General features: G+C 38.7%; 1 protein-coding gene across 1 annotated transcript; it reads left to right on the top strand.

Moving 5' to 3' along the window:
• Nucleotides 1–2,133: 2,133 nt before the first annotated feature.
• Nucleotides 2,134–3,072, top strand: LOC126075588 (olfactory receptor 6C2-like). Its single transcript, XM_049883425.1, has one exon. It carries the CDS (start codon nucleotides 2,134–2,136, stop codon nucleotides 3,070–3,072), a length of 939 nt encoding a protein of 312 aa, XP_049739382.1.
• The last annotated feature ends 16,312 nt before the right edge of the window (nucleotides 3,073–19,384 follow it).

Genomic DNA, 19,384 nt, shown 5'->3' with positions numbered 1-19,384 from the left:
CATTTCCCTCAAAATTAGAGATTAAAACCAAACCAAATCTATTGCTGTTGAGTCAATTCTGACTCATAGTGACCTTATAGGACAGGGTAGAACTGCCCCATAGAGTTTCCAAAGAGCACCTGGTGGATTTGAACTGCCGACCTTTTCATTAGCAGCTGTAGCACTTAACCACTATACCACCAGGGTTTCCAAAATTAGAAAATAGGTGTTTAAAAACTGGTAACAGGTGATAACATTAAAGCCTAAGAACTTTATAGCAGAGGGAAGGTTGAAGGAAGAGCATCAATAGCCAGTATAAGGATATAATGTAAAACTGTTAACACAATCAGCTGCTAAACAAAAGGCTGGCAGTTTGAGTCCTCCCAGAGGCTCCTCAGAAGAAAAGCCTAGCAATCTACTTCCGATGAACTTTTGGTTAGCAGCCAAGTGATTTGTCCACTGTGCCACCAGGGCTCCCACATAATAGGCTACAACAACCGAGTGAAGACAGTAAAATACAAATCACCACTAAGAGAGATTGCCAAGGAAAAGGCATGGAGTAGTTATTGCCCTAAAACCAAAGTTGCGTTTTCACCGTTATCTCATCTTACTACATCCCTAAGCACGCACTAAAATGAAATATTATCTCCCATCAAAAGACGGAAAGCTCCTTGGGGGACACACTTATTCATGGCTAGTTCTCCAGTCTCTGATATTAAATATTTATCTGAATAAGTGAATTTTTATTATTTACTTGAGCAATAGAAAGGAAGACAAAAGAACTTGAAGCATTTTAATTCTCAACTGGGAGCACACACATTGGGTAGTACTGGGTACATACATAGGGTTGCCTTAAAAACCCTGAGTTATCCCTAAAATTGTTCAATTTATAATAAATTTCACAAATAAAACACAAAGACATCTTAAGAACCAATATATTATTTTTAAGTAACTGTAACCCGAGAGACAATGCATTTACCACTCCCTCTTTTGCAGAATGGATACTTGAAGCACCTTTTTGCAACTTGAATCGCACCAAAGGCAAGTTTTGATTTGAAAGAGAAGAGATCTCCCTGAGCCATCCTCTCCCACAACTAATGGGATTCCTGAAAAAACATGTGCAGGGAGGCATGAAACTCCTGGGAGTACCTGAAAATGGTAAACTTCAAGGAAAATGTGAGTTTTACAAAACCTATTAATAAAAATTAGTCCATTTGACCAGTTTGTTACTGGACGATTCTTGGGCAAGTTACGTTTCTCAAGAACTCAGAGAATATAAGCAGCAGGGTTAGAGGGCTGGTGGGAAATTAGTGGGGAGAGGCGATTTGAAGGGAGGGGCAGAAGCAATTGTTGAAAGGAGAGGTCACTAAGATATTCAGAGACAGATTCTGAAGACTGAGTGCTGCTCAGAAGAGCAGGGAGGTCGATCTCACTGGCAGGGAGAGCAAGTACCATAGACCATTCCTTCTGGGATCTGGCCACGACCTCAAACGCCATGACAGGCTTCCTCAGGTTTGTTCTCAGGACCCAGGAAGATGGTTCTCGTAACTCTTCAGGAAACCCTCTACCTAAAAACACTTTCACTGGTTTAAAAGTGCTTTCATGTATTTAAAAGCAGAAAATACACAACAGAGATACACCTTTGTATTTTTAATTTTTTCGTTCCTAATTAGGAATCATTCTAAGTGGAAAGCTGTTATCCAGCCCTTCGCAGTTAGTTTATTTCAAAATACAATCAGAGACCAGAATAAAATACTCCTTGACAAATTCTTCTCTGTTATAAAAGTGGAGCAGAAAAGAAGGCGGGGAAAAGCAAAGAAAAAGGAGGCAGAAGAAAAAATGTCAAAAATAATGGAATAAACTGTAACATTGATCAGACCTATGTCCCGAGGCAATGATAATGAGAAACAGCATAGGAAATGAGACGCATGATTACTGCTGTTTGTTTTCATTTGACATCTGTATAAATATCGTTTCTAATAAGGGAATTATAAGCCTTTGATTCATATTTAAATATTTCCAGTAAAATTCCACAATCCAAATGCCAAATGCATTACATTAATACTGATTGCATCTTTACTTCATGCTCCATGCTGGCTTCTTATGTCACTTGTGTCTTCAAGTCCAATCATTTTTGACTTGACACAGGAGGTAATGACAAATCACACAGTGATAACAACATTCATCCTGCTGGGAATGACGGAGGACCCAAAATTACGAATCGTGCTTTTGGTATTTTTATTTCTCACCTACTTTTTGTGTGTGGCTGGGAACATGACAATTATCACTCTCACACTTTTGGATTCCCATCTTCAAACTCCCATGTATTTTTTTCTCCGAAATTTCTCTTTCTTAGAAGTCTCATTCACCTCCGTCTGTATTCCCAGATTCCTGTACAGCCTGACAACTGGAGATAAAACTTGTACCTATAATGCGTGTGCCACGCAATTGTTTTTTGGTATCCTCTTTGGAGCAACTGAGTTTTTTCTCTTTGCTGCCATGTCCTATGATCGCTACGTGGCCATCTGTAAGCCCCTACATTACACAACCATCATGAACAACAAGTTCTGCACTACACTCCTTCTCTGCTGTTGGGGTGCTGGCCTGTTGATTATTGTCCCCCCTCTTGGCATGGGTCTCCAGCTGAAATTCTGTGACTCAAATCTCGTTGATAGTTTTGCTTGTGACGCATATCCTATCCTACAGATCACCTGTTCAGACACAGAGCTTATAGAAAAAGTTGTTTTGGCTTTTGCTGTGCTAACACTGATTACTACCCTACTGGGTGTGCTTCTCTCCTACACATACATCATCAGCACCATTCTAAAATTCCCTTCTCCCCAACAAAGGAAAAAGGCCTTTTCCACCTGTTCTTCTCATATGATTGTGGTTTCCATGAGCTATGGCAGTTCCATCTTCGCCTACATTAAACCTTCAAGAAACGAAGGAGTAGCCCTTAATAAGGTGGTGGGGCTGCTCTTTACTTCAGTTGTCCCTATGCTTAATCCTTTCATTTATACACTACGAAACAAGCAGGTAAAGGAAGCCTTCAAAGACACCGTAAAAAGGGTTGCATTTCTCATAAAGAAGTAACAGATCGTTGGTGTTTTAAGCCTAAGTTATGTTTAAATCTGAATAACCCATGAACATTTTACAAGAATTTGCCAAATATAAAGTTTCTTTCTATTCTGTAGATTTGTCAAAGTACCTATCCCCGTGAACATTTTTCTCTCATCAGTAGAAAAAAAAAAATCGAGGTACTCAGTTCTCTTTCATGTCTATTCCCTATGGTTTTACCATTAATGCATTTATCTAAGACTAGGTTCTCAAGGTACTCTATTTTGTAAAATGGAAATCAAATAAATAAAATCTAGTTCTGTGGATTCTAAAACCCAATAAACATTTTCCATTTGAGAACACTTCAATGTCTAACTTCCAATTTTTCAAGAGTAATTAAAAAATATCTACTGAAACTTAAAATGTGATACAGGACAAAATTTTGTACTCCAGAGCTCTTCTTTCATTTTAAAATTTTCAGGATATTCGTGGATTATTTTCCGGTCCATTTGCAGGATTAAATGAAAGGAGTTAATGGGACAATCATAAAGATTGTGCAGAGAGCTTTCATCTTTCTTTTCAACTAATTTATTCACAAAAAAACTTTCTACTGGCTTATGTGAAAATTATTTGGATCTAGTTCTTCCTGACATAATAATATCAGTAGAGAAGAGAAGGAACCACTTTTAAGTGTTAGATGCCTTGCACTGTCACTAAAAAAATAAAAAAAAAATTAAAAAATTTTTTTTTTTACTGACACTGACAGTGTTTACAAGTCTCAAGGAGAAAAAGCCCTGAATTTGGAGGCAAGATATCTAGACCTTCATCGAATAATTTCTGCAACTATCCAGAATTCCATTATACCTTGTGTTAATGAAAATGTTCAGAGTCAAGAAGATTAATAAAAACAATAGATATTTTTCCTAATTTGAGAAGAACACGTAAATGGGCGTTTGGTTGGTTAGCTTAGGCGGACTTCTGGAAATCAAATCCAAGCATAGTGTGAAAAAACTGAATGAACCTAAAGATGAATGAGAAGAAAAGATAAGGAGGGAGAACAATATGAGTAACTTGGACCTACCCATTGTCATCAAGTCTGTTCTGTCTCATAATGATCCTATAGGACAGAGTAGAACTACCCCATGGGGTTTCCAAGGAGCTGCTGGTGGATTTGAACTGCTGAACTTTTGGTTAGCAGCCAAACCCTTAACCACTGCACCACCAGGGCTCAACTGGACCTAGTGACTATTCTTTCCATAAGATAATAAAAGCCTCTGTCCATTTTCTAACTTTCCAAAAATATTGTTTATACTTCTAAATACGTATACGAATGTTATTTATATTTAATGAATATCAACTCATTGCTCAGATATACTTTATAACTTCATAATGCTTTCAAAAATTCATAATAAGTCATGTCCATAGAGTGTGCATATGTGCCATACACTTCAAAACTCTGGAGGCAAAAGGGCTTTGTTATCCACAAAGTTTCTCATTTTCTCATCTAAAAACCAAGAACACTTCACTAAATGTGTTAATTTCCTTTTTGATAATTGATGAAATATGCGTCTATACTATGTGTATATTCACTTAGCCGTTGGGTTAATTAATTATCTTGCCTGAGTTGTGACTCTATAGCAAACACACTCTATATACATAAATCTCATTCTTTGCAATATCTAGCTGTGTCCAATTTGTAAAAGCTTTGGATGATGGTAGACAAGGTTGAACACCTTCTGGACTTTCAAAGAGATAAGCCTGCCCCATTGACCTTCCTGGGCCTAATTGCAGTTGGATAGAACCAATACTGCACATGCGGGAGCTTCATGAAAGATAACCATTCAGATTCCATTCTGGACAGTGAGCTTCTCACCACTCCTTCATCCACTCACCTCACTAAGAGGGAACACCGGGGGGCGGCATTTTACAGGTCTTTCAAGTTTCAGCAGCAGTAGGAAGTAGCACAAAAATAAATGAGGTCAGTCCTGGATGCATCTTTGGTTCCTAAAAATTACCTCAGGTTGTACTGGAATTGATCGTGGCTTTTCACCCTCCACAGGTTCATCAGAATATAGTAAGAATTCTGTCATTTAATGGTATGTGTAGGGTGGAGAAATTTCTCAAAGAGGGGAAAATACCTTAGACGTAGACAATATTAAAGAATTCCTTCTTGAAGAAGGGATGCCTATTCATCATCTCTACACTAGCTGTCATTGTACCATCAGATTTCACTGCGTGACCTGCGCTCTATTTGTAGGAAGTCTCCAAAAGATCAGCAACATAAAACTGTGCATGCTTTTAATATTTATAAATTATATCCTCATTGTACCCCAGAACATTTTCTCCAGCCATTCTTGTGAAGTCACCTACCTCCTTTATAATGAGATTTTTTTTTTTTTATAACCCAGTTTGGTGTCATAGAGCTCACTGCTCACTTGTGATTGTTATCGGAACTATTAAGGAAATGAAAGCGTGGCCATGAAGATCCTTAAGGTACATGGTGAGAGAGGAAGTGAAAAGAGAAAATACATAGTTAAGGGAAGGAGGAAAAATATTTCTTCTGCTTCCATACTAGGCCTGTCACCATTCTTTCATTTGTTCATTCAACAGTTATGTGCTGAGTGTTTACTATGTGCCAGTGTGGTTTTAGCACTGGAATATAGCACTGAACAGATGGGACAAAATTCCTGATGTCATGGAGTGTATGTTTCACTCTCAGAAGAGAAAAAGTGGATACTGAGAATGCAAGCAGGGTCTCCTTGGTTCATCCCTATCCCTTGGGCCTTAAACCCTTCTTTGATTACAAGCCTTGGGAAATGAAACTAAATACAAATCCTCAAATTAAATGACAATAATTTTATCACGCTGACTAAATTCAGGGCTGCTTGAATGATTGATTTGACTGGAAGCTTGGAGATCACTTTTGCAGTCCAGTCCATACAATGATTCCATTCAACCCTATGTTCCACGTCTCCTGATTGACTCAGCCTGCTGTTGTCCTGTGTTAGATGCTACCATTGCGCCATCCTCACCAGTCTCTCTGTGACTGCTTTTCTCAAAAATGTATTCAACTTTTGTCCCTAAAGATGGCAACAAAAGCAACATTATCCCTTCAGAATCAAATCCCCCAGGGAACGTACTGTTTGTCTGCACAATAGGCCCTGAAGTGGCTGCTCTGCAGAGAGACATAATCTTTATTATTTGGATATTTAAAACCCTGCAAAAAAGAGAATGTATCACGCACTAAGTAATCAGCATCATTTTCCTGAAAAAATAAAAGAAGCCCTAGAAACTCTCTGACATTCATATTAGTTTTTGTGTATCATTTCATAAATAACTATTCAAAGTATGGCTATTATTATGCTTAGTAGTATAGAAAAGTCAAAGACGTAAATCTGCCTCATAATAACAACTTAATATACATGATGTACACCATGGAAAGTTAACAAAACAAGAAATTTCACAAGGCAACAGAGATTGAAGGGCCACATACAGGACACAGATCATGAGTGTTTTCAATACAGAAAAAAGGTCCATGTGGCCGAGGGAAATAATGATAGCTTTTATGTTATTTATTATGTGCCAGACACTGTTCCAACATGCAAGACAATAATAGAATACGATAATAGAAACAATTAAAAATCCTATGCATTGTATATTATTATCATCAATGTCAATATGTAATTATTAATAATTATACTGATATGCTATAACAATTATCCCCATATTACAAACAAGGAAACTGAGGCACAGAATCAAGGTCAGACATCTAATAGAGGGAAAAGAGAAGTGTCGAACCCAGGTAATCTGGATCCAGAATCCATGCACATAACCAGAATACCATACTGCTTGCTAGTTTGCCATGTCCTATGAGGGGACAGGTGGAATTCCATTTACACCTGGGAGAGATTTATAGAGACATAAAAGCAAGCACAGAACATTCTTGAGAAAGAAGTGAATCAAGGAAACACATAAATCCTTACATCAGAGAAAAATGTTCATCTGAAAAAGATATACAAGATATAAATAATTGATAACATACAATAACAGATTAGTAAGAAAAATAAATGACCCCTGAGTGTGGACAAATGAAAATATACTACCGTTGACAGAAACATGTAAGTGTGTCATTACTCTGAGAAATTTTGTTGCCTAGAAGATATCAAAGAGGCAAGGCTTGGCAGTTTGGAACAGGTTGACTAGGTTACAGGAAAAACAGCTCTCCAGATGGAGAACTAGTATTGTAACTTTTGGTCCTTTCTCAAAATTGGTCTCTCTCCCTTCCTATGGACTCATTTCTTAAATTCACTACTCATATCCTTGCACGATCACCTAAAAATTCCTCTAAGGGTTTTTGTTTGTTTGTTTTTCTTTATAGACTTCTTCAAAGGCTGTCTATTGGAGAGATTAAAGTCAAAGTTCCTTAAAATAGCATTCCAGGACTTCTGTAATCTGACCTAAAAATTTCATCACACTAACCTACTCTAATAACCCCTCATATCTTTTTTTTTAACCCACATGAAACCAGCTCTTTGCAATGCATTCTTAGCCTGGAAGATCCTTCCCCCTATTGTCCATTCTTTAAGGCAAAACACTTCAAAGAGAACTTCCACAAAACCCACCATCACCCCTTCCAATCAAGTTGACATCTTTGCACATTTACTTTCCTTCCTGTTGCTACAGAAGGAAACTGATATATAAATTTGCAATAAATGAGGTAGGATTGCCAACAAAAAAACAGTGACAGGCATTATATAACAACAGATTTTTTCCCAAGGCTTTTTAGATAATGTATTTTTCAAGCTTTTTAGATAATGAGAAAATATCTGAAATTGTTTTCCCCAATAACTGAGCCAACCTGCCAGGTGGCAAGAAATATGAATGGAGGATATATAGAGTAAGAGTGTTTAGGGAGGCAGAGGAGCCAATTTCAAGAAATAATAACTGTAACACTACTTCTCCATCTAAAGATGTGTTTTTCCCTATTACCTTCTACTCAATCTGCTTCAGGCAAACTGCTCAAACTGGCCTTTTTGGTAGTTTCCAGGCAGCGGGATAACTCAGAGGGGAAGTAAAATCCACTCCTCCCTGACTCTCTGTATGTACTTGGGTATTTTTTTTGTTTGTTTTTATTTCTGCTTTTTTTCCTTTTGTCTTTATTCCCACGTATTCAAATATATTTCTGTGGACATAACTGAGTAGGCCAAAGTAATTCTTTGATACACTAGATGAACTAATTGTGCTCCTATCAAATGGATGGCAACCGGTTTGGTTTGCTTTTGGATCTGAGACCATTCCCTCACCCCCACCCCGCACAATAGACCTGACATCCAATCACAAAGGCAATGCACCCATTTATTTCCCCATCTCTTCTTCACCTTACACCTGTCTATTAGGCAATTCCCATGACCTTACAAACATGCATGTAACTTATTCTAAAATTGCTCTCTTATCCTCACCAATACTTCACCTACTCTCCCATACCTCTGTGGGATTTTTCGGTAATATTTCTATAAACAGTTATTTTATTACCTGTATTGCCTAAAAGTATGACATCAGAAGATAGCACATTAACATTTTTTAAATGCTGCAGTTCTACAATGTAGAATTTCATAGCCAGGGAAAATATCTCTCACATACAAAAATAAACTTAAGATATTTTCAGACCAAAAAAAAAGAAAAGAAAAAAACAAAAGGCAGAGAACATGTATGGCTAGCAAACCTGTAGTAAAAGACATGTTAAGGAAGCTCTGCATGGGGAAGACAAATTACACCACGTGAAAAACTGGAATTACACAAAAGGACGAAGAGTGCATAAATGGTAAATATGTGTGTAGTTTGCCATATGTCAGGGTGATTGATGATGGTGTTCTTGTTGGTAGCTGCCGTCAAGTCAGACCCTGACTCATAGAGACCCCATACACAAAGGGATCTGACTCTTGGGATCCATTAGGGTTTTTTTTACAGATTTTTGAAGTAGCTTACTGGGCCTTCCTTTTGGGGATGATTGGTAAGGCTGAAATGTACCAACATACCAATTCCAAAAAAAACTGGCATTGTTTCGGGACTATGAACAAGTATATATATATGGTGATTAGTACACTGTTTTTAAATAAAGAATCGTAGAGGAAAAACATGACCCTTTAGCAACTACTGTAGCTATTTTTGCAATGTTATTTGTTATGGTCAAAAATTCTCTCATGTTATGGAATAAATAGATCTATTGAAGTCCTGAGATGAATAGTGATCAAAAATCCTGTTTAATGTATAAGACTTTTGGGTGGTGGTTGCTAACTGAAGAGTTGGGGGTTCAGGGCCACCTATATGTACCTTGGAAGAAAGGCTTGGCAATCAACTTCCAAAAATGTAGGCACTGAAACCCGAAGGAGCACAGTTCTACTCTTGACACACATGTGGTCACCACATGTCAGAGTCAACTTGAGGGCAACTGGTTTCTAACCACTGGTGGATGGAAGAATGTTTTTTTCATTACCTGAGTACAGTAGAATGAATTGCTTTTATATGGCCTTTCCAGCCATGGTCTTGTAAATTCCACAAAATAATTGACTGGGATAATGCAAATGAGGTGTGTAAAACACTTGCAGAACTGTGCAAATGAGGCGACTGTTCCCTACCAAGAGCATTGCTTTTGCCATTCAGCTAGGCTAAAAAGGGCTAATTCCATACAGATTCAGGGAAACCTCACTACCATTAAGAAGTCTGGAGCAGAGGATGTAGTTTGGACCAAGGAGCCAGGGTGCCTGCACTGAGAACCTCCTAGACCCAAAAGAAAGAGGGAATACTGAAGACAGTGAGAGACAGCAGCTGTGAGCCTTCCTCACACACGGAGAGAGAATTGAGTGCCTTCAGGCAAGAGGCTTGCTGGTGGAACCAAAAATTTCTAACGCTTGTGCAGGGCAAGAGGGGCCTAAGTGTGTCCTGTATAGGGGTGGCATGCACCCACACCTGGGCAGCAGTGTCTGAGATAGCACGGCAACAAGATAGCCCCACAGGCCCGGGATAGCATGGTGGGACCCAGCAGCAGGCGGCCCAGCAGCAGAGGTTCAGAAGATCCTGTGCAGGGGTTTTCCACCTGGCAGCAAGGACCGGTGAGGCCCAGAAGTATAGTAGAAGCCGTGCTGATATGAACACTGCGTCTGACCTGAACAACCATGTGCCAGTCCAGCTATGTAAGAATGGACATGGATAATTTGAGGAAGGATAAGAGTTTCCTCTTTGAAAATCTGTTGTTGTTTACTGTCTGTTTTATATAAATAATAATAATGGAGTTCGCTTCACCAACACTGTGAAACCCTTTCATACGTCTCACTCGATCACAGATGAATGTAGCACCCACAGAATGTTTGATGCCAGTGGGTGTATGTGCCTCATTCCTAGCAGTCTAATGACTGCCTAGAAGTTTGAGGCATAACTTGTCTGCATGTGCAATGCACACAGACAAACATGTACATACACTGATCGTGTTATTTTCCCTCTATTTTGTCATATGCTGAAGTGTAGTTAGATTTCTTTTGGGATACAGAGCACAACTCTTGTGATATTTTTTGATGTATGGATTATTAATGCTAGACACAAAGAGGCAGCACTCAATTCTATTTCTGCTTTCTTTTTCTTTTAAAATATTATTCAGAGATTAAAAACATGAAAAAAAAAAAAAACTCTCAGGTTTGTATAGTATTGAAAACCTCCTGAATTCATGACCCTAACACTTCACATGACTAATTCCTTGTTTTCTCTGAACTGTGAATTAATGACTTATAAATACAGCTATGGATTAATGATGGAGCATACGAAATGAAGCTGTTGCTGAAGTGTGAGAAATTGGTTAAGATGACAAGACTATACACAAGAACTAATAAATACCATCATGTTTTATCCACAACATATAAGTAAATTCCAAAGACACATATCCGGGGATTGTAATACCTTGGAAATATGAGTCCTTCAGGCCTTACCCCCTACAGTGTTTATGTAAATGCAATATTATCAAACAGGCAATTCTCCTGAGTAGCAAATTTTCTGTTTATTTTGGAGGACAGCAACATTTGCCTCTATCTCCCATTGTGAAGTAGAAAGAGGGTGCTTGTCTCCAATAAAAGTCATATGATAGAAGGTGTGTCAATAGAATCATTTGGAGAAACTGGGAATATTTTCAAAAGGGGAAAATGAAGTATTACTAACTAGCTGAATGTTTCCTGGTCAGCAGAAACTTAAGCCCTAAAACTATAAACTAAAGTGAGAGAATGCTTGAAAGTAACTTACACGAGTTAGTAATGTACAAGGGCAAGGACTCTGTCAGAGGTTTTTGATGAAGCAGGAACTGATCATGTATTACATGAGTTATGATGGAAAAGAAATTGAGAGGAATGAAAGAGGAAACAACAGCAGATGGACAGGCATGTCCTTCTTCCCCACAACACGACTCTAAGCCACAAAACCTGGCCTAGTAAGAAGTATTGAATAGACATAACACTGAAGTTTTGATCTTGATCTGATGAACTTTTAATATCTGATAATGAGATACGGTTACAAAATGAAAATAACAAGAGCTATGGTATCCGCATAAGAATTCATCAGTCAACTTTAGGGAAGAAAGTTGGTTTGGAGTTAGTAGGTAGGTAAAAATAAAAACATTTTTGAAATCTTTAAAAACTTCAATCAATAATCAGATGAGAGAAAAGAACGATATGAAATAGATGAAAAATACTCATAAGTTGGGATGTGGTTCAAATTTTTAAGTGCTATTAAATGAAACAGTCACCAATCATCTCTCAGTTTGTCCTACTGTTGTGGCTTGTGTGTTGCTATGATGCTAGAAGCTATGCCACCAGCATTTCAAAAAACGGCAGGGTGAGCCATGGTGGACAATTTTAATGGAGCATCCAGACTAAGACAGACTAGGAAGAAGGACCTGTCAGACTACTTCTGAAAAGATTGGCCAAGGAAAACCTCGTGAATAACAGTGGGAAATTGTCTGATATAGTGCCGGAAGGCACTGGAAACGCAACTGCGGAAGAGATACCTCCTCAAATTAGAGTCGACTTTAATGACATAGATTGAGTCAAGCTTTCAGGACCTTCATTTGCTGATGTGACATGAATAAAAGGAGAAGAAAAAGCTGCAAGCATCCTTTAATACCTGCAAAGTAAAATGTACGAATTATGAATCTAGAAAAGTTGGAAGTCATCAAAAATGAAAAGAACACATAAACATCAATATCCTAAGCATTAGTGAGCTGAAATGGACTGGCATTGACCGTTTTGAATCAGACAATCATAAGGTCTGCTATGCCTGGTCTGCTATGCCTGGAATGACAAATTGAAGAGGAATAGCGTCACATTCAATGTCAAAGGAAGGTTTCAAGGACTATCCTAAAGTACAGCTCAGTCACTGAATGTATAATATTCATACATCTATAAGGATGACCAGTTAATAAGACCATTATTCAAATTTATGCACCAACCACTAATAACTATGATGAAGAAATTGACGATTTTTACAAATATCTACAGTCTCAAATTGATCAACTATAGAATCAAGATGCACTGATAATTACTGGCAATTGGAAAGAAAGAAGAAGAATCAGTAGCTAGAAAATACGGCCTTGATGATACAACTGAAGCTGGAGATCACATGATAGAATTCTGCAAGACCAACAACTTCTTCACTGCAATTAACTTTTTCAACAACATAAAAGGCAACTATACATGTGGAAGCCACCAAAGAGAATGCACAGGAATCAAATTGGCTACATCTGTGGAAAAAGATAATAGAGTCATAACGTGGCCAGGGGCCGACTGCGGAATAGACCATCAGTTGCTCATACGCAAGATCAAGTTGAAGCTAAAGAATATTAAAACAAGGCCACGACAGCCAAAATACAACCTTGAGTGTATCCCACTTGAGTAATCTCAATAATAAATTTGATGTGTTGAACACTAATGACCAAAGAACAGACAAGCTATGGAATCACATCAAGGGCATAATACATGAGGAAAGCAAAAGTCATTGAAAAGACAGGGAAGAAAGAAAATACCAAAAGAGATGCCAGAAGAGACTCTGAAACTTGCTCTTGAATGTAGAGTAGCTAAAGCAAACAAAAGAAACGATGAAATAAAAGAGCTAAACAGAAGATTTCAAAGGGCACCTTGAGAAGATAAAGTGTTATAATGAAATGTGCAAAGACCTGGAGTTAGAAATAACAGCAACAACATAACAAACACAAATTTTAAAAAGGTAATTTAAAAAACAAGTATTATTTTATGGCCCTTTGGGGTATATAGGAAATATATGGGAGATCATGGGCTTATGGAGGAAAAATAAACCACGTTACCATCCTGTAGGTTTAAGAGCCATACACATAAAAGTCAGTGGAAAATTTTCCTATACACGAGTTTTCCCAAATTTGGTGTACATGTTAACAATCTTGGGCAGCTGTTTAACAATTTACTTCTTATGCTCTACCAACTGTTATCAGTGGAGAAAAGGAAGGAAACTCATACCAGCCACAAATTCAAGGCAGACTTTGGATGCCATGAGAAGGAAAGGTAAAGATGCTGAGCAAGTCCTACTTCCAGGCACAGAGGTCTGACCAAGATTAAACCAGGACCTCAGAGAAATCCCTGCCCCCATCACAAGTTGAGTATGCTTAACATCAAATTGCTGGAGGAGAGTGCAAGAGCTTTAGAGAGACAAACTCTCTGTGTCACAGGTGTGCAAGGATACCTGAAAATAGAACCAAGAGCATAACACTGAACGAAATTCTCTTGCACACTAGCCCACACCTAGGAAAACGGCAACAGCACCCCATTACTAAAAAAAAAAAAAATTCAAGCCTGTGGTTCACTGGAGATAATAGCAACCAGAAAACAAAAACCATGCTCAACTCCTCACTAACCTGACTCAGCCCTCTACACTAACTGCCTGATAAAATAAGAGCATGTGGATTTCCACAGTTAAATGCTATGTACCTCAGTAGCGAATCTTCTAAGCACAACGTCTAACAATCTAAAAAGAAAAAAAACAAGAGATGGAGGATGTGAGAGAGAAAGAAGGATAGCGAAAGAGAACAAATGGCAAGAACTAAAGTAATTATCAAAGTCACAATTGATGATGAGTCAAATTTTGGAACTCTCAAACAAAAGCTTTAAAATAACTATGTTTAACATGTTAAAGGAACTGGTGGAAAATACAGACAAAACCCATGAGAAGAATGGAAACTTCAGCGGTAAAATGCAGATGATAAAAAAAAATAAAGTATAATGTTAGAAATAAAAAAAAAAAAAATTACCAGAGTTGTAGAACTCTTACAAATCTTTTCTTAACCAATTGGACAGGGCTAATGAAATTTTTTTTTTTTTTTTTTTTTTAATGAAATAGCTAAGGAACTGGAAGACTTGTTGTTCTTGCATGTCACTGAGTCCATTTCGACTCATAGCAACCCCACGAACAAGAGAACGAAATGCTGCCTGGTCCTGTGCCATCCTCATACTCCTTGCTATGGTTCAGGCAGTTGGTGCAGCCACTGTGTCAGTCTATCTCATTGAGGGTCTTCCTCTTTTTTGCTGACCCTGTAGTTTAACAAGCATGATGTCCTTCTCTAGGGACTGCCCCTCCTGATAACACACCCAAAGCACATGAGATGAAGTCTTGTCATCCTAGCTTAAAAGGAGCACGCTGCCTGTACTCCTTCTAAGACAGGTTTCTTCATTCTTCTGGTGCTCCATGGTATAGTCAATATTCTTCGCCAACACCACAATTCAAAGGTGTCAACTTTTCTTCGGTTTTCCTTATTCATTGTCCAGCTTTTACATGCATAGGATGCGATTGAAAATGCCATAACTTGGGTCAGGCTCACCTTAGTCTTCAGGGTGACATCTTTGCTCCTCAACACTTTGAAGAGGTCCTTTGCAGCAGATTTGCCCAATGCATTACAACATTTGATTTCTTGACTGCTGCTTCTATGTGCATTGATTATGAATCAAGTAAAACGAAATCTTTGACCTGTTCAATATTTTCTCCATTTATCGTGCTGTTCCTTATTGGTTCCGTTGTAAGGATTTTTGTTTCCTTCATGTTGAGGCGTAATCCATACTGAAGGCTGTAGTCTTTGAGCAGTAATTGCTCAAGTCCTCTTCACTTTCAGTAAACAAGGTTGTAAGGTCAATGTTCAACCATTTCAAGAGGTGGCATATGATTAGAAACCGACAGTACTGAAGGAAGGCACTGGTGAAAAACAAGGCTCCAGGAATTGATGGAATATCATTAGAGATGTTTCAACAAACAGATGCAGCACTGGAGGTGCTCACTCATCTATGCCAAGAAATATGGAAGACAACTTCCCGGCCAACTGACTGGAAGAGATCCATACTTACGCCTAGTCCCAACAAAGGTGATCCAACCAAATGTGGAAATTGTAGAACAACATCATTAATATCACACCCAAGCAAAATTTTGCTAGAGATTATTCAAAAATGGCTGCAGCAGTATATCGACAGGGAACTGGCAGAAATTCAGGCCAGTTTCAGAAGAGGACGTGGAACCAGGGATATCATTACTGATATCAGATGGATCCTGGCTGAAAGCAGAGAATACCAGAAGGATGTTTACCTGTTTTTTATTGACTAATTTTTCTTTTTTTTTTATGCAAAGGCATTCGACTGTGTGGGTCATAGCAAATTACGGAGAACTTTGGGAAGAATGGGAATTCCAGAACACTTAATCCTGCTCGTGAGCAACCTTTACATAAATGAAGAGGCGGTTGTTTGGATAGAACAAGGGGAGACTGATTGGTTTAAAGTCAGGAAAGGTGTGTGTCAGGGTTGTATTCTTTCACCATACCTATTTAATCTCTATACTGACCAAATAATACGAGAAGCTGGACTGTATGAAGAAGAACAGGGCATCAGGATTGGAGGAAGACTCATTAACAACCGCGTTATGCAGATGACACAACCTTACTTGCTGAAAGTGAAGAGGACTTGAAACAGGTACTAATGAAGATCAAAGCCCACAGCCTTCAGTATGGATTGCACCTCAACATAAAGAAACAAAAATCCTCACAACTAGACCAATGAGCAGCATCATGATAAACAGAAAAAAGATTGAAGTTGTCAAAGCTTTCATTTTACTTGGATCCACAACCAACAGCCATGGAAGCAGCAGTCAAGAAATCAAAAGACGCATTGCATTGAGTAAATCTGCTGCAAAGAACCTCTTCAAAGTGTTGAGGAGCAAAGATGTCACCCTGAAGACTAAGGTGTGCCTGTCCCAAAGCCATGGTATTTTCAATCGCATCCTATGCATGTAAAAGCTGGACAATGAATAAGGAAGACTGAAGAAAAGTTGACACCTTTGAATTGTGGTGTTGGCGAAGAATATTGAATATACCATGGGCTGCCAAAAGAACAAACAGATCTGTCTTGAAAAAAGTGCAGCCAGAAAGCTCCTTAAAGGCAAGAATGGCGAGACTGCATCTTACATACTTTGGACATGTTGTCAGGAGGGATCAGTCCCTGGAGAAGGACATCATGCTTGGCAGAGTACAGGGTCAGTGGAAAAGAGGAAGACCCTCAATGAGGTGGATCGACACAGTGGCTGCAACAATGAGCTCAAGCATAATGATTGTAAGGATGGCTCAAGACCGGGCAGTGTTCCGTTCTGTTGTGCATAGGGTCGCTATGACTTGGAACTGACTCAACGGCACGTGACAACAATATCATCTATACATCACAGATTGATAATGGGTCTTCCTCGAATCCTGATGCCACGTTCTTCATATAGTCTGACTTCTTGGATTATTTGCTCAGCATAAAGATTGAAAAAGTATGATGAAAGAATATAAAACTGACATATATCTTTTCTGATTTTAAACCAGTCAGTGTCCCCTTGTGTTGCTCTAACAACTGCCTCATAGCCTAGGTACAGGTTCAGCATGAGCACAATTAAGTGTTCTGGATTTCCCATTCTTCAAAACATGAATAGCAGCAGAACATTTACTGGTACAGTGCTGGAAGATGAGGCCTTCAGGTTGAAAGGCACTCAAAATAAAACTGAGGAAGACATGCCTCCTCAAAGTAGAGTTGACCTTAATGACATGGATGGAGTAAAGCTTTTGGTACCTTCATTTGCTCATGTGCCATGACTCAAAATAAGGAGAAAGAGCTGCAAACATCCGTTAATAATTAGAATCTGGAATTTGCGAAGTATGAATCTAAGAAAGTTGGAAGTCATCTAAACTGAAAGTGAACACATAAACTTCAATATCCTAGGCATTAGAGAGCTGAAATAGACTGGTATTGACCATTTTGAAACAATCATTGTCTGCTATGCCTGGAATGACAAGTTGAAGAGAAATAGTGTTGCATTCATTGTGAAAAAGAATTCAAGGTCTACCCTGAAGTACAACGCTGGCAGTGATAGGCTAATATCCATATGCCTACAGGGAAAGCCAATTAATAAGACCATTATTCAAATTTATGTACCACCCACTGATGCCTATGATGGAGAAATTGAAGATTGTGCAAACTTCTATAGTCTGAAACTGATCAAATATACAGTCAAGGTACACTGATAGTTACTGGTGATAGGAATGCAAAGATTAGTAGTTGGAAAGTATGGCCTTACTGATAGAAATGATGCCAGAGATTTCATGATAGAATTTTCATTGCAAATACCTTTTTTCTGCAATATAAACAGTGTCCTCTCGGACCACAAGGACCTCCCTGGAGGGAAAACACAGAAAACAAATGGACTACATCTGTCCTCCTTTGCTCTGAATTGTGGATTAATGGGTAATAGATATAACTGTGGGTTAATGTTAGAACATAGGAAATGGAACTGTTGCAAAAGTGTGAGAAATTGAATAAAGTATCACAGACTACAAACAACAGCAGATAAATATCATAAAATTTTACACAGATAATCTAAGTAAATCCCAGAGACACATTTCCAGGTACTGCAAAATCTTAGAAAAAGAGTACATCAGCCCGTAATCCCACTATGTGTTTCAGACATAAAGGCAGCGTGGTTGAAGAGAAAATTTCCTGGGTAGTAAGTTTTCAGCTTACTTGGGATTACAGTAACATTTCCTTCTATGTCTCATTGTGAAATAGGAAAAGACTGCTTATCTCCAATAAAAGTCACGCCATGGAAAGTATGCCAAGATAACCATTGGGAGATACTGGAGGTATTTGCAAAAAGGGGACAATAAAGTATTATTAACTAGTTGAAGACTTGCCCATTAGCAGAAAACCAGGCTTAAATGCAGTAGATTAATGTGAAAGAGCACTTGAAAGTACCTTACTCAAGATGATAACTTCCCAGGGCTGGGGAAGTAGGAGGTTTATGTGGGAAGTAGGAACTGACCATGTGTTATAAAAGTTGAGAAGGAAAAGAAATGGAGGGGAATGAAAGAGAAAGAAACGACAAATGGGTAAATATGTCCTTCTTTCCCACAGCAGCTCTCTAAACCCCAAAAGAACCTACTAAGAAGTGTTGACATTATTATGGCATAAAAGTTCGATTTTCATTTCATGCGCTTTTCATAACTGATAATGAGATACAGGTGCCAAAATTAACTAACCAGAACTATGGGATCTGCTTAAAAGTTATCAGTCAACTTTAGGAAATATACGACATTTCTGACAGTAGGTGAATAAACGCAAAGACATTTTTTTTTAATAATTTTTATTGTGCTTTAAGTGAAAGTTTACAAATCAAGTCAGTCTGTGACATATAAGCTTATATACACCTTACTCCATATTCCCACTTACACTCCCCCCTAATGAGTCAGCCCGCTCCCTCCTTCCAGTCTCTCCTTTCGTGACAATTTTGCCGGTTTCTTAACCCTCTCTACCCTCCTATCTTCCCTCCAGACAGGAGATGCCAACACAGTTTCAAGTCTCCACCTGATACAATTAGCTCACTCTTCATCAGCATCATTCTCCAACCCATTGTCCAATCCCTTCCATGTCTGATGAGTTGTCTTTGGGAATGGTTCCTGTCCTGGGCCAACAGAAGGTTTGGGGACCATGACCGCCGGGATTCTTCTAGTCTCAGTCAGACCATTAAGTCTGGTCTTTCTATGAGAATTTGGGGTCTGCATCCCACTGTTCTCCTGCTCCCTCAGGGGTTCTCTGTTGTGCTCCCTGTCAGGGCAGTCACAGGTTGTGGCCGGGCACCATCTAGTTCTTCTGGTCTCAGGATGGTGTAAGTCTCTGGTTCATGTGATCCTTTCTGTCTCTTGGGCTCATAGTTATCATGTGACCTTGGCGTTCTTCATTCTCCTTTGTTCCAAGTGGTTTGAGACCAATTGGTGCATCTTAGA

The sequence above is a fragment of the Elephas maximus genome, chromosome 4, assembly GCF_024166365.1.
Source record: "Elephas maximus indicus isolate mEleMax1 chromosome 4, mEleMax1 primary haplotype, whole genome shotgun sequence".
NCBI lineage: Eukaryota > Metazoa > Chordata > Mammalia > Proboscidea > Elephantidae > Elephas > Elephas maximus.
Note: the sequence above shows the minus strand (reverse complement) of the source record. Positions and strands in the feature narration are given on the sequence as shown.

Bases quoted from the DNA above. Each gene is read 5' to 3' on its own strand.
- LOC126075588 (XM_049883425.1), top strand. From the start codon at position 2,134: ATGACAAATCACACAGTGATAACAACATTCATCCTGCTGGGAATGACG.